General features: G+C 38.3%; 1 protein-coding gene across 3 annotated transcripts in view; it reads left to right on the forward strand.

Annotated features, from left to right (window-relative positions):
• plxna4 (plexin A4) overlaps positions 1-15,630 on the forward strand; it is a 236,777-nt gene that overhangs the window by 37,329 nt on the left and 183,818 nt on the right. For all 3 annotated transcript variants that reach the window (XM_008400677.3, XM_081603886.1, XM_008400675.3), the window contains exon 3: positions 12,876-13,058. In XM_008400677.3, coding sequence (XP_008398899.2) covers positions 12,876-13,058 — 183 coding nt within the window. The remainder of the gene's footprint in view (positions 1-12,875; positions 13,059-15,630) is intronic.

The raw sequence follows: 15,630 nt of genomic DNA on the forward strand, positions 1-15,630 counted from the left end.
GCTATATCACACATAACAGTAACGTACTTTAAACTAATGACTCTCAAATTGTGCTGAAACAGCCACAATTTGTGCAAGAGTGAACACACATTGCTCACTCTTGCACATTTAAAATGCCATGTTGCTTTGAGAATAGAGAATGACAGGCTGGTTTTTTTGGTTCCTGCTCTCAAAAATGCTCAAGTTAAGGAATCAGAAAAATCACATGGATGTCAACTAATGTGTGCACGCTTATTAGGGCTGTCCTTGCTGCAGAAAAGAAAAATAATGAATTTCATTATTTTGCAGTACAGGAAAAGACAATAGCAGTATGGAAAAATATTTGTCTCCTTCCTTGCATGGTGTTTTTTGTCTTGGTGTCCTTCCTTTTTTCCATCCTCTGTTCTTTATAATCTAATGTGCTTTTTGTCCTCCCTCTTTCTTTTCCCCTCTTTTCTCTTTTGTGTATTTCCTCTTTGTTTTGCATTCCATGTGTCTAACTTCCTTGTGTCATATATTTCTCTTACCCCTCCATATGTTCTGCTGCCCTTTTAATGGTGAACTTTTATGGCTTTAATTTAAACGACTGAGAACTGGAAAAAACAGAATCTAGAAAAATCTGGAAGTTTTACAGAAATACACACTCCACGTAACAAGCACTCCATGGTCTACATTAGGATTGTGATTATAAAACGTAACCCCTCACCGATGACTTTTATTGCATCGCTAACCATTTCCCTTGATTCAAACATGCACGTTAATTCACCTGGAGTTTCTTAAAGTTAATTATTAAGAAAGCTACAATAAAGTTCTTACAGCACGCAATCTAAAATGCACATAGTCCTATTATTTTTTCTGAAGATTTATCTGACCTCATAGTCTGAAAAATGCATCATTGTGAAGTGCTAGGCGCTAATGTTGGCCTGTGTTTTTTGCAGGCAGCTCTTGTTTACTGTAAAGCACCGTCATCCCTGTTGCCACTAAAGTCAGCGATCTGGTTAGAGAAAAAGAACCACACACTGTCTTTGGCACTTTGAACAGGATACAATTCTTAAGGATCTAGTACAATCAAATTGACAGTCTTCATGTCCTTTAAAGTGTAGACCAAGGGATATAGTACAGACAGCTGTTATTATTTTTTAATGGCGGACTACATGTCAGGGCTGGGTGTGAGAGGGAGCTAAGATGATACTGAGGCTTGTATTAAATAGATTCCCTTTTATCTTGCCCTCTTCATTGCTCAGTATCTTCTGCTATCTCACACCCTGTTCTCCTTTTCTTGATTTCTCTTGCACTTTTATTTTCTCAACCTTTCAAACAGCATCATATTTTGAACATGATGTGTTTTTCCTCCAATTAGGGAGAGGACGAACAGCCCCTAGGCTCATTAGAGCGAGCTAGCTAACTGTGTAGTCAAATACACACACACACATTTTTGATGGTGAAGAAAAATATTCATACTTTGTGGTTAGTCCTAAACACTTTGGAATGGATGATGGGCAGAACCAGGATATTTTCTATACCATCACTTTAGTAACTCGTAAGGGTTAGATAAATAAGGTGCCTTGCAAAACATATTCACACTCGTGAAATTATTTCACATTTTACCACCTTACACTTTAAATTTTTGTGATAGGCAAACTCAAAAATAATTCACAGTTATGGAGGGGAAGAAAGAAGGATAAGTTGGGCTTAATTTAAAAAATAAAATAAAATCTAACAAATATGGGTGGCATGATGCTACCACCACCATGTTTTTACATTGTTGATGGTGTGTTGAATGGTGTTTTAGCACAAAAACACAGGAAGATACACAAGTAAGTACAAAATATGGACAACTCAATATTTGTTTTGTATCGCACATCTGAGAAGTCCAGTAAACATCTATCAATATATATTGAGGCAAATGAACAGTAAGATTTTGTTAGACGTGAGACTTTAGTTGCTATGTGTTTTTGTGGATGAAAATTCTCATTTTTTTTGTAACAGAAGCATATTTTAAATCTAACCTTATCACTTTTTTTTATTACCAATGCACAAAGCAAAAAATGTTATAACCAAAAATAATCACACACAAAAAAAATCAGGAATTAGGATTAAAATATGAAAAGGCAGCATGAACCTTATAATACAATATTATACCCTATACATTGTACAGTCATGGCCAAAAGTTTTGAGAATGACACAAATATTATATTTTCACATGATCTGCTGCCCTCTGGTTTTCATGCGTGTATGTCAGATGTTTTCATCACATACATAAATACAATTGCAATCATATTATGAGTAACAAAAGCTTTTATTGACAGAATGAGTTAATGCAGCAAGTCAATATTTACAGTGTTGACCCCTCTTCTTCAGGACCTCTGCAATTCTCCCTGGCATGCTCTCAATCAACTTCTGGACCAAATCCTGACTGATAGCAGTCCATTCTTGCACAATCAATGCTTACATTTAGTCAGAATTCCTAGGTTTTTGTTTGTCCACTCGTCTCTTGATGATTGACCACAAGTTTTCAATGGGATTAAGATCTGGGGAGTTTCCAGGCCATGGACCCAAAATCTCTATGTTTTGTTCCCTGAGCCAGTTGGTTATCACCTTTGCTTTATGGCAAAGTGCTCCATCTTCCTGGAAAAGGCATTGTTCAACACCAAACTGGTGATTCTGGTACCATTCTTTATTCATGGCTGTGTTTTTAAGCAAGACTGTGAGAGAGCCGACTCCCTTGGCTAAGACGCAACCCCACACATGAATGGTTTCAGGATGCTTTACAGTTGGCATGAGACAAGACTGGTGGTAGCGCTCACCTCGTCTTCTCCGAACAAGTTGTTTTCCAGATGTCCCAAACAATCGGAAAGGGGATTCATCAGAGAAAATGACTTTACCCCAGTCCTCAGCAGTCCACTCCCTGTACCTTTTGCAGAATATCAGTCTGTCCCTGATGTTTTTCCTGGAGAGAAGTGGCTTCTTTGCTGCCCTCCTTGAGACCAGGCCTTGCTCTAAGAGTCACACTCACACCTGCCTGCTGCCATTCCTGAGCAAGCTCTGCACTGCTGGTAGCCCGATCCCGCAGCTGAAACACTTTTAAGAGACGGTCCTGGCGCTTGCTGGTCTTTCTTGGGCGCCCTGGAGCCTTTTTGGCAACAATGGAACCTCTCTCCTTGAAGTTCTTGATGATGCGATAGATTGTTGACTGAGGTGCAATCTTTCTAGCTGCGATACTCTTCCCTGTTAGGCCATTTTTGTGCAGTGCAATGATGACTGCACGTGTTTCTTTAGAGATAACCATGGTTCACAGAAGAGAAACAATGATGCCAAGCACCAGTCTCTTTTTAAAGTGTCCAGTGGTGTCATTCTTACTTAATCATGACAGATTGATCTCCAGCCCTGTCCTCATCTGTGTTAATGGAGCAATCACTGAAACGATGTTAGCTGGTCCTTTTAAGGCAGGGCTGCAATGAAGTTGAAATGTGTTTTGGGGGATAAAGTTCATTTTCTAGGCAAATACTGACTTTGCAATTAATTGCTGTTAAGCTGATCACTCTTTATAACATTCTGGAGTATATGCAAATTGCCATTATAAAATCTGAAGCATTTCAGATTTTATAATGGCAATTATAAAATGGCAAACAATTACAAAAATCATTTGTAAAAATTAACATTTTTACAAATGTTAATTTGTAAAAATTAACATTTGAATCATTCTCAAAACTTTTGGCCATGACTGTAGTAAACACAACACTTGAACATCTTAACATAATGTGATCTTTAATCAAGATCACATTATGATCTTTACATTATGATAAAGAAACGAATTAAACTAATTATCACATTATGATAATTAGTGTTATGATACACTAATTATCATAACATTATTTTTTTAACCCCGTTATCAGTATCACCAAGTTATGCAAGTGTTTTTAGGGTGACAATTAAGGGGGTAAATTGCGTGTTTTACCTAAGCTAAACATTTTAAACATTTGTTTTTTATAATAACACTTGCATCTGTAGAATGTTATAATCAAACAATTAAAGCAATTGTGTGCTGGGACACGAGGCTGCTGTCTTTGTTAGGGCTGTATAAAACATTTGCCCCTGCCAGACCTTTGATGCTTCACACCATCTTTAAGAGGCTTTCTGTCATCACTGGAGAGAGGCAGAGAGGGAGTCAGAGAAGAAAAGGAATGTACAGCAGAGGGGAGAGAGGATACATGGAAAGAACAAGTGTGTACGTGAAGGGGGGTTGCTTCCTCTTTGCCTCAAATGGCCATGCTTGGCTGATCCACATAATGCATGCTCAACAGTATAACTCTGCAAAGGGCCTGCATCCATAGATCATTGTGAAGTGGCATGTGACCTATAAAAAAAGCGCTGCCTGTTCCCTCCATGTTGACTATGTCAGCAGAAAAAAAACACAACAAAACAGCAGGATTGCAATAAATTCCCTCACTTTTTTTTTCTCTCATCCTTGATTCATCGCTTGCATCCTCGGCCACTTTCTTCCTCTGCCTATCCTTTTCATCGCAATCTTACAAAAATACTAGCCTTATGTGTGTCAAATCTTTTTTAGATTTTGTTCAGATTCCTATATTTCTTACAACAACAATTTCTGTAAGCAGCAAAGGGAAGCCTGCCACCCCTCGAAGACTGACGGAAAAATTACAAGGTCGTTCACAAGTCTCTGACAGGCTACGGCCATCCCATCATCCCTTCTAGTAATGATCATTAATTACATGTCATTAACTAACATGCCACGGGCTATTCTTCTACATTTGTTATGTGCTACCGACTTCACATTCTGAATTCTCCCCAATTAATTAGATTATTCTAGTTGGCCCGCTGCTGTTTCTTTGACTCTCTTTCTTGATCTCTAACAGCCCTTCAACACATGGACATCACCCTTCATTTGAAAGGAGCTCTTCTGCTTTTAAATATAGTCTTCTTCTGGCTTTCACCTGGAATTTCCTTTGCATTTTTTTCCTGTTTAAGTTTGGTTACATGCTTAACCAGCCTTTGAATGATGGCGGCCTGTGTGCTGGTCATCTCAATCGCTCCACTGTCTGATTGTGGAGCTTAATCAGTCACTGGCTACTGCTGCGGCTGATGAGTCAGTCTAGGTCACATCCTCAGGAAGGGAAAGGCTAGCAGATTCATTAAGGACATCCAGACTGAACCCCCTCCCTTTCTACTTCACCTCACTCCATGCACATATCCGCTATTCTGCTCGCTGGCTGGCACGCTAATTAAATCTCCTTACATGATACCACTTGCTAAAGGTCAGAATCAATCACAATATCATTATTCTGTGATTAAACAAGTGTCTTCTGCTTTCTTCGTCATACTCTACTGTTTTAACTAAAAAAAAATATGTAAACTTCAGCTTTCCCTGCTAGGTGTTGGTGTATTTTTTCTCTATTTCTCTCACAATAAGAGGAAAGCAGTTTAAGTATATAACCTTAATCCAGGTTATCAAAAAAAGAGCCCTGAAATAACATCTAAAGTGCTGCAGGCCTAATTTGCCTTAAAATGTTTAATGATTTGATGGTAAAAAGAGACTTCTACTCTTTAAAGGTTCAGTCTGTGAAACAGGCTGGGACATGACGTTAAACCTTGAGTAGTCCATTCTCACATCCCGATATGGTTACATTTAAACAATTTGGCAAAGAAGAATGGGCCAAAGTTTGTCCACAGTGATGTAAAAGACTAATTTCCAGTTATTGCAAGAGATCAATGGTAGCCTCTGCCTCCAACGGTGGGAGCAGTTATTAGATTTAGGGAGCAGTTGCATTTTCCATAGTGGGCCACGTTGCTTTGGAAATCCCTTTCCCCCTAATAAAGTAATAATTTAAACATTTTACTTTTCTTTATATTTCTCTGATAAGACAAAGATAATTGTCTTATCAGACAATTGTGACAAAAAGTACAATAAAGAAAGCAAACGCCAAAATAAGGAGTAAATGCTTTTACATAGCAGCAAATAATAGCTGTTAAATGAAATGCGTTAAAACAAGCCAATCCACTAAACCCCTACTTTCTATGTAATTGACCCACTAAGGCTGTTTCTCCTGGCGAAATGTTTTCATTTTCTGTTCGTTTTTGATAAGAATAAAATGTTCCCTCTTCCACAGAGAGGTGAAAGTCTCTGTAGTACATTATAAAGAGAAAACATTGAATCATCAGGAGAATGATGTGCCTTCATAAAATTCAGCACACCTTACAGCTTCAAGGTTGATTTGTGATTTTGATTTTTTTCCCCTTCACCATCTTCTAAACTTACACCTTCCTCTATTTCTGTCTTTTCCGCCTCCTGCTGCAGTGATGTCTCACCCTGTCGTGCTGTTTTATTCCTGATTTGATTCATTTTTTCCCACCCTGCAAATATTTATTTGTTGTACCTGCATAACTAATGGTTGGCAGACGAAAACATCAGCAAACATGAATGAACAATTTATCATGAGACTGTCTCGTATTGTTGATTTACTTGCATGTTTTGCCTCCGGATCACACAAGTAAATCAAGTTTATCGTCTAGCCTTACAAGTGTGTACTCGGCGTAATTTACACACATAAATGCCATTTAATGTACAGATCGGTGGGATTTTCAAGCTATGGTCATTTTGTTAGTGTACCTTTTTAATCCTGCTTAAAATTTTTACATTTAACTAAATAGCTGTGAGGCAGATGGAAATCGGAAACTTTATTTATTTTTTCCTCTTTAATTATTGAGTGAGTTTCCATAAAGCTAAGTTATGTCTAGTGACAGGTGTTGCACATTCCCAACTGCAGTCTTCAGAGTAGAATTGTTCCATCATTGCTGCATTAAAACAACTTAAGCAAATTACAGACTTGCATAAAAATTAAAACAGAAATAAATTTGAAAGGTTATAAAACCCCAAAAACTCTACATGGCATGATGGCTGTATTTGTGAGGTTGGTTGTATGAACTAATAAGCAAATTTAATTTACATAGAAACCTTCACAGGTGAAGAAGCACAAAGTTATTAATTCTGCAGCACGACTCATACAGCCATTGTTTTGTTAAGAGAAAATCTAATGTTTACATAATTTTAGCACATTAAATACAGCAAAGCCATTTAGTCATGAACGAATTATGCAGTGCCTCCAAGGATCTTAGCAGGTTGGTCATTTAGCACAGCAGGGCAAGAGGAAAATACTAGTTCCCATTTGGAAAGTCACAAAAAGAACATAAAGCCTGCTGGAATACATTTTTGTAGTCCCTCTCCTTCTGTCTATATGCATAGTTTTGAAGATTAATCTTTGCACAAAAATATAATACAAACAACTTTTTATTTCTACGAATCACCTTTGTTTTTTGCCTAAAAATAAGTCAATTAAGTACATTGCTAAAAAGTGCCACCAAAAGTACATTAATACTTTTAAAAAATATGTTCAATTTCGACATACCAAGCGTCGCTGCAGTTGATCGTGTGCCATTAATTTGGTGAAGTTACAGCGAGTAGAAAAAGTCCTTATAGCAGTCCAAACCCAGATCAGGCCATACATCAGAGAATGTTAGAGTGCTGATCTCTTTCACTCCCCCACTAATCGCATTGAGCAACTCTAGCTTCCTTGTGCTTGCTGCCCGCTCTCTTTATTTATTTATTTTTTTTGCCACACTCTGTATCTACTGATCCCTCTGCACGGTCCAGAAGAGAGCTCTTTTTGTGTTGGTGCTGGCAGCCAGACACAAGCAAAGAGATGGATACGGCTGAGAGTGACCTGATTCTGCATCAGTGTCTGGCCTCTGCCCAAATATAGACTCCCTTCTCCTGTCCTTCTGTCTTTATGATGGATCTATCAATCTTCTGGAGCGCTTTACTTGGACAAGCATTTGTTCCTTGTTTTTTTTGGATGTTTGACATAAATAAATAGAACAAAATAGATTAAAAGTTTGTTCTTATTACAAATGTTTCCTGAAATTTAACTCACTTATTGGAAATCTAGAAAATCTTTGAATATTTAAGAAATGCACATGAGACAAAATCAAGGTCAACAGTGATGCCATTAGCTACTTGACTACAAATGCTGTTTTAGTTTAAAAAAATAAAACATGGTGTCTGCTTCCTGCCTAACCTGAAGAAAATAATGAAGATGATGGGTAACCTAAAGAAATTTCACATACAAGGTTTTTTTTTTTTGTCCCATTTAGGCTGAGTTCAGATAATTAATTTCCTAATGATTTGAAGTACTGGCCTTTTCTGAAAAATTAATTAATCTTTGAATAAATGAGGGGAACCTTGTTATCTCTGGAGGAAGCATTCAATCATCGTAGGCCCAAATACTGCCAAGTACTCAGTTTTGTTTCCGATAGATCCTGTTAACCTTTAAACCCAGGAATGATGAGCTGTAATCTGTCATGTCCTCAGCTATAACTGATGAGGACCAAAAAAAACAGAGGGAGTTTTTGACCTGTCCCATAAACGAGGAATAAGACTGAATAGATCAGAGCATAGGCACTGGTTGCTGTTAAAACCTATTATAAGGACTGATCTTGGTTCTCATCAGCAAACCATTACTCAAACATAGGACTACGGCAGGACTTGGAGCACAACATGCTCATTCCTGACAACAGCTTCTTCTTAAAAGATCTCTGGTTAAAGACGGGAAGATTTGGGAACTTGTGGAAAAGTTGCCCTGCATAGAAATTTGTCTTCTGTTTATTCTCAGTCAGTGTTGGTCTATGTCCATCTTCTTTTTATTTTTTTCTACCTTTATCCAGGGGTGAAAGTAGTTTTAAATTGTTCGGGGTACTATGACAAAAGTATAAAGCACACAAAGAAGCAATTATATATATATATATATATATATATATATATATATATATATATATAATTGCAATAAAAGCTGTGTAGCTCTTGAATTGCTACAAAGTGGAGCTGTATTTCCCTCAGCCCACTGGCTGCAATGTTGACACGTTGAGATGCCGTGAGACCTAAATTCTGAACATAGCCTTCCACATCGGGTTGATGGGGTAACAGGTCCAGAAGGGAACCATAGACGTCTCTCCCAGGCCAGACTAGACCATCTTCATCAGTTCATTTTAAATCCTGCATCATATTCAAAAACAATGTAATTATTATTAATAATAATGTCACCAAAAGCTGCTACTTCTGCTCATCTGATGGAGACATAAGAGAGAAACTACAATTTTTAAAAAAACAGATAAACATTTGTTTAATCAATCAATCAAATTTTATTTGTATAGCACATTTCAACAGCAAGGCATTTCAAAGTGCTTTACATAATTAAAATAAAAACAGCATGTGACAGGGAATAAAGAGTTAGAAAGACAAAGATAATAAAAAACGGGTTAAAAAAGATAAAAACATTAAAACCCACACCCCTTGTAGGACTTCAGTTAAACATCTCACACCTCAGAGTTTTAGTTAAGATGTCATTTAACAAGGATGCTCACACCCCTAGATATAGATTCGTTTAACTGGGACGTTTTCCGGGGGGGCTTTACATAGACAGGGTGAAGGAGAAATAAAAAGAAGTTAATAATTAGATGAGAAGTAAAGATAAAAACATCAAATACATCAAAACCCACACTCTAAACCTAATTTAGCCATAAGCAACTCTAAACAGGCGGGTTTTAAGCTGAGCTTTAATGGCTCCCAGTGTTTCAGCTGTTTTACAGTTTTCTGGAAGTTTGTTCCAAATTTGTGGTGCTTAGACAAATTTGTGGTTTACCACTTGGTTTAATAGTTAGAATACAAGAGAAGTGAAAAACCAACAGACTCATAACCAGTTTACAGGAAAGCATAGAAATGGACTAATTTATCTCCTTCCCAGCTCTCAGCAGTGTAGGCTGCTGACGCTGTGCTGCTGTTGGTGTTGAGTTCTCAGTTACACAGAAAAAGCTGGAAGACGTTACGTTCTGTCTATTGTTTACGTTTCTGCACCATACAGAACAAATGTGTTCGAGTGGGTCGTTTAAAACCCATCAAATATGAAGGGGCAGCGTCATTTATTTGGGATCATCCTATATTCTATTTCTATGCTAACATGTAAAATTATTAAACCAAAATTATTTCTTTGCTCTTCTCCAAGCAGGCAAAATTTCTTGTCACAATTTACAACAACAACAGCAGCAAATGTCTGTAAGTTACACTTAATTTTAGTTTTAAGGTATTTTTAAGTCAAGTATGATTCAAAATTTTAAACCTGATATATGAAAGATGGTTAATGGTTTTAATATACCATTGTCAATGTAAACTTAATATTTCACCATTAAGATCCCTGTTTTAATCCATAACCTCCTAAAATATACCCTTATGAAGTCCGTCATGGCGCCTCAAATGATTGACGCAGTTGCAAAGGGTTAATAGTTTGAGTCATGCATAACTGATTTGACTGTTTCCTTAGCAACGATCAGAAGCAAGACATTCCCCCACAACTACAGGGAGCTCATTGTAGCTATGACCTCATCTATGACAAACAAACAGAATTTCACACCACATCTACATCTTAAGGTTGTCAAAGTCAAACTATCATAACTGAACTACTTCTCTCTCCTTCCATATTTTTTTCTTACCTTATATATACAGTATAGCTTTATAGCTTGAATTGCTACAAAATAACGTTTTATTTCCCTCAGCCCACTGGCTGTAATGTAACCATGAGACCTAAATCCTGAACATGATGGCATGGAAGTGCATCCCAGTTTTCCATGTCTGGCATATAACCATTCATTTTAGCTTTTAACAACACGTTTTGTTAAAGGGCTGCACAGTGGTGCAGTTGGTAGAGCTGTTGCCTTGCAGCAAGAAGGTTCTGGGTTCGATTCCCGGCCCCTGTCTTTCTGCATGGAGTTTGCATGTTCTCCCTGTGCATGCGTGGGTTTTCTCCAGGTACTCCGGTTTCCTCCCACAGTCCAAAAACATGACTGTCAGGTTAATTGGCTTCTCCAAAATTTCCCCTAGGTGTGAGTGTGTGTGTGCATGGTTGTGTGTACTGTGTGTCTCTGTGTTGCCTTGCGACAGACTGGCGACCTGTCCTGGGTGTACCCCGCTAGCTGGAGTATACCAGCTGGGTGTACCAGCACCCCTCCCGACCCCACTGAGGGACAAGGGTGTAAGAAAATGGATGGATGGACGTTTTGTTTATTTTTTGTTGTTGTTCTTTAATAAAGTTACGAACGTTTTGACAGAGAGTCAGAGGAGGACGTTCTGCTCTCAGTGTACTGGCGGCGTTCAGTTTGTACTAATGCCTTCCGCGATCGACGTGTTGCGCCCCTGATCTAGCAAAGCACGAACAGTTCAGAAACAATATGAAATAGGAAAAAAAAGTTATTTATTAACTGATTAAGTCTGTTTTAGATTGTTCTTGGAAAAACAAATCAGTCACGGCTAATTAGTGGGCGCACTCGCGGCTGCACAGTGAACCCACTGTTTTTTACATCAGACGGCCGCTCCCCTCTCTTGCCGGTACTGCGTGCCCCCTCTAAATCTTTTAGGGGTACCCAGTACCCTGCCGTACCCCCTTACTTTCACCCCTGCCTTTATGTCAGACCTTCAATTGTGTGACATGCTTCTGACCCACATTTAGGTTGTCTATATCAATCATTCATCCCACTCCATATGACCCTACGTTGTAGCCTTCAGCTTGTGCCCTTAACCAGCTATGTTCCATTTGTCTAATGAAAGCAGACCCCATATTTCCCGTATATCTTGTTCTAAGGGCTCTGACGATGATGATGGCCCTCGGTGATAGGTTGAGCAGAGACCATGGCCTTGCGCGATTTATCGGAAGCCCCCAGAGTGCACTTAGAGGAAGAAAAAATGGGAAATGAGACATAAACAACAAGACCTGTCTTCCTTCAAAGGCATTCCCTCAGATTTTTTCATAACCTTTAAGGTAGCTTTAGATTTGGAACAATTTTGTATCTAAATAATTTTCATTCATGCACCTTGTTTTGGTCTACCTGGGATATTCCTTTTGCTAAAAAGCATTATTTTAGTGTTATTCTATTTTGTATCAGGTTTTCTGGATTTAGCCTGAACAAAGTGATATGAAAAGTATTTGCTACCATGCAAGTTTCTTTTGTTCCTATGACAAGTTCCTCTTTTGCGCAACACACATTTTAGCTTTTTTAACGAAAGAAGAAAAAAAATATACCGTTGGATTTGCTTATTTCACGATAGATAAATTATAGTTTGCTGACCCATTTAGAATCCATTAGCAGTAGCAGCATGTTAATCTAGAAGGTACTTTTCTAACTTTAGTTTGTTTCCCATTTGGTCAGTCAGACCAAGGTTATATTGTGCCCAGGTGGTGAACTCAAACGTTTTGCAGTGATTTGCCTGAGTGCAGGAAAGATTCTTTTTGTTTTTATTTCACTTTGAATCACTTTGGTGTCTTGCTGCACCAGCATTTCAGCAGTTTCTGTTGTATTGGATGGACGGTGGGGAATAGAGCCTGACAGAGCCGCCTCCGGCGCAGTTGAAGAACAAGAGCCTGACTGCAGTCTTCTTCCTTTCTCTAACCTGTTTTCATTTTTTTTGCTACCTCCAACATAACAAACTGATGAATACCTGATACAAGTCATATTTCTTTAGAATTCAGGCTATTTCTGAATACCAAAAAAAAAATGCTTGTGTTGACACAATGTGTGTATGATTGCATATAAATAACTTTTTTTGCAAAGTATCTTGAAATGACATGTGAATTTATACTATGTAAATTAACTTAATTGAACTAAAATTGTTTTTGAAACGCATGTTCCACTCACACTAATAGCGATTAACATGTTTTTTAAGTGTCTGTTGCAAGTTTACATTGGGGAAAAAGTGCCTTAAAACTGTATTGCAAAGCATTTTGAAGCATTTCCACCCTCGTTTTTCTTACTTGCGATTTTTCTCTGCTCTGTTGCAGCTCTTAACCATTGACGATGACTTTTGTGGGCTCGACATGAATGCACCTCTGGGTGTGTCTGAAATGGTGCACGGCAAGCCTCTCTTTACGGACGCCATTGACAAAATGACCTCTGTGATTGCCTACGTCTACAAGAACCACTCACTGGTCTTCGTGGGCACAAAAAGTGGACGAGTCAAGAAGGTAAAGAGAGCAGACTTTGGGTTGAGTAAACTGCATTATAGATAGTTTAATCAATGGGAGCCGAGATTTGGTTTCTCTCTGTTAGAATGTGTAGTAAGAGCTGGGAATTGGGAATACTGGATTGGAGAATGGATAGTAGTAGAAAGGCAGATTGACTTTCAGGCAAATCAGCTGAATCGGCTGTATTTGCAGCATGAAGGTGCGTATGCTTGAGTGAAAGAGGGGGAGAGTGAATGGTAGCGTGTGTCCTTTACTGAAGAAGAAATTGTGTATATGTGTGTGTGTTTTGAGGTAAGGGAATCACGAAGGCCCCTACGGGGGTTTTATTTCTACTGCCAAGCGCATCTGATATCTTTCAGACCTGCTCATCCTCGGCACCGTATATCACGCATACACACGTTCACACCCGGAATCCGGAGGATCTGCTACAGTTTTCCTTTACTTTGGACTTGTATAAAATCCAGAACCCTGGGGGGAAATTGTTGTGCACATCAGCACGTTGCAGAACTTGCTAGACAGCACAAATCGGCATGTTAGAGAATTGATTAGACAAAGTTTATTATCTCTTGCGAGGGAAATTAAGAAGTCAGAATGAGATTAAATGCATAATTTATTAAGTAATTTATGTACCTGATAATAGCATACAATGGAGCCCCAAGGAGTCATGTAAATCACACCTTTTCACTGTGACAATTTTAAAAATGTAACATGGATAATCATTCAGGCACCTTGTTCCCAATACATCTAAATAATATGACATACAACCAACTGCATTTAGAAGTCACCCAATAAATTGAGTTAGAAAAAATTCATCTCAAAATAAAACTGTCCTGCGAAGGCCTCAGATTTCTTGGAAAGCATTCTTAGCCCCCCAAAAATATACCGGTATATATTTTGAAAATCAAGATAAAACATATTGTGGCAGTGTAATGCTGTGGAAAAATTGGTGAGAAATAATGTAAAGAGGAGTGGAGATAAATGTATGGCTTTGACTGAGATTTACTTTTTCAAAATTGTTCAAAGTTTTTCTTGTACTTGACAGTTATTCACAACTCAGTTGGTATATCACAGAGAATTGCCATTAAATACATAAAAAAAAAATGGTGGTTGGAATGCAATAAACTGTTGAGGTTATAAACACACAGATGCGAGGCACCACAGGAAGCCAAAATGTTCAGTGTGGCACAGGTAAAAAGTAAAATAAAATAAGAAAAGATGGAAGTTAGTAATGTTTCCAAGGGCATTTTCTAATACCTTCAACTGTAACTGTCTCTCCTTAAGTCTCATGTCACACTCTGTGCGAATTCAGAGCCCTTGGCTAAACAGGATTTGTCCCCTCAGAGTTAAGAAGTGGAGGATAAGCTGGGTTTTGGAGTGTTGTTGCTTCCACCTTAGACTGCCTTCATGCCCCTGTGCCCTTTTGTGTGTGGCAGACCTTTTCACAGCTAAAGGGATAATGCACTGGTGCAAAGGATTGTAGGACCTGGCACCCTTTGCACCTTTACATCACTGTCTCACAGGTATATGCACCCTGAGATTGCAGAGACTCAGTCAAACTAAATCAAATAAGAGATTGGCATGACCGGTGAGCTGAGACCCAGAGAAGAGATTTTGCAAAGATTTATATATTTATATAACACTTAATTTTCTAGGTAGCCTGTCTTTAAATAGACATTTTAAAAATCAAATTAAAATTGTACTTTGTAGTAATCTTTCAACGGGACATTTTAAAAGCATTTCCTGGAAACCAAACAGAAAAATCCAGTTATATACATATGGTATATTCAGACAAAGACCCCTTTCAGACACTTCCACAAAGGCAATCAATATCATGTGTCAACATAGGCGTGCACACACAGCACCATTACAATTCCATCCTTCCCTCCCTTGTACACACTTCCCCTCCCCTGTCATTAACTGTATACCATTAGATGACATCACAGGCAATAAAAAACAACAACAAGACAATAAAAAGTCTGAGCCGAAGTCCACCTCCTTCATCAGTGACTTTATAACCTCTGGACTAATGGATGTTGATTTATACTCTGCCCTCCACCTTATTTCTTTCCATCCTTTAGTCCCTGCCCATTTCTCCTTCTCTGACCAGCTCTCTCACTGCTCATCTTTCAATCTGCTTTTCTGCTTTTTATGTGGCGTTGTGACAAACACATCACCTTGAATGAATCTGAGAATTACAGGAGAAGAGTGGACATAATTTAACCGAGTCCTTCTTGGGCGGGTTAAATGTTCCTGTTTATACTCTCACGTTTATGACATCATGAACTAAACTGAGCAGGAAGTAGAGTAAATTAAATTCAGTTTGCTTGTAAAATTGCACAACGTAATGGGGGTTAGTGTAAAATTTCTAAAGTGCAATGTGAGTCCTGTGGAAGTGGAAATAGAAATAGCAGCAGTATGTCTGTACTAATTGCATAATGCATTCTTGAGCCCCTCACCCATCCATATTAGGACAAGTCATAGTTAGTCCTGACCCTAAATTTATCCTCACTCTCAACTGGAGATTGGTTGCAAATTTACCTGTACATTAAATATATTAATCTTGTTTTTAAGC

Source organism: Poecilia reticulata, chromosome 23 (genome assembly GCF_904066995.2).
Source record: "Poecilia reticulata chromosome 23, P_reticulata-male-v2, whole genome shotgun sequence".
Taxonomy (NCBI): Eukaryota; Metazoa; Chordata; class Actinopteri; order Cyprinodontiformes; family Poeciliidae; genus Poecilia; species Poecilia reticulata.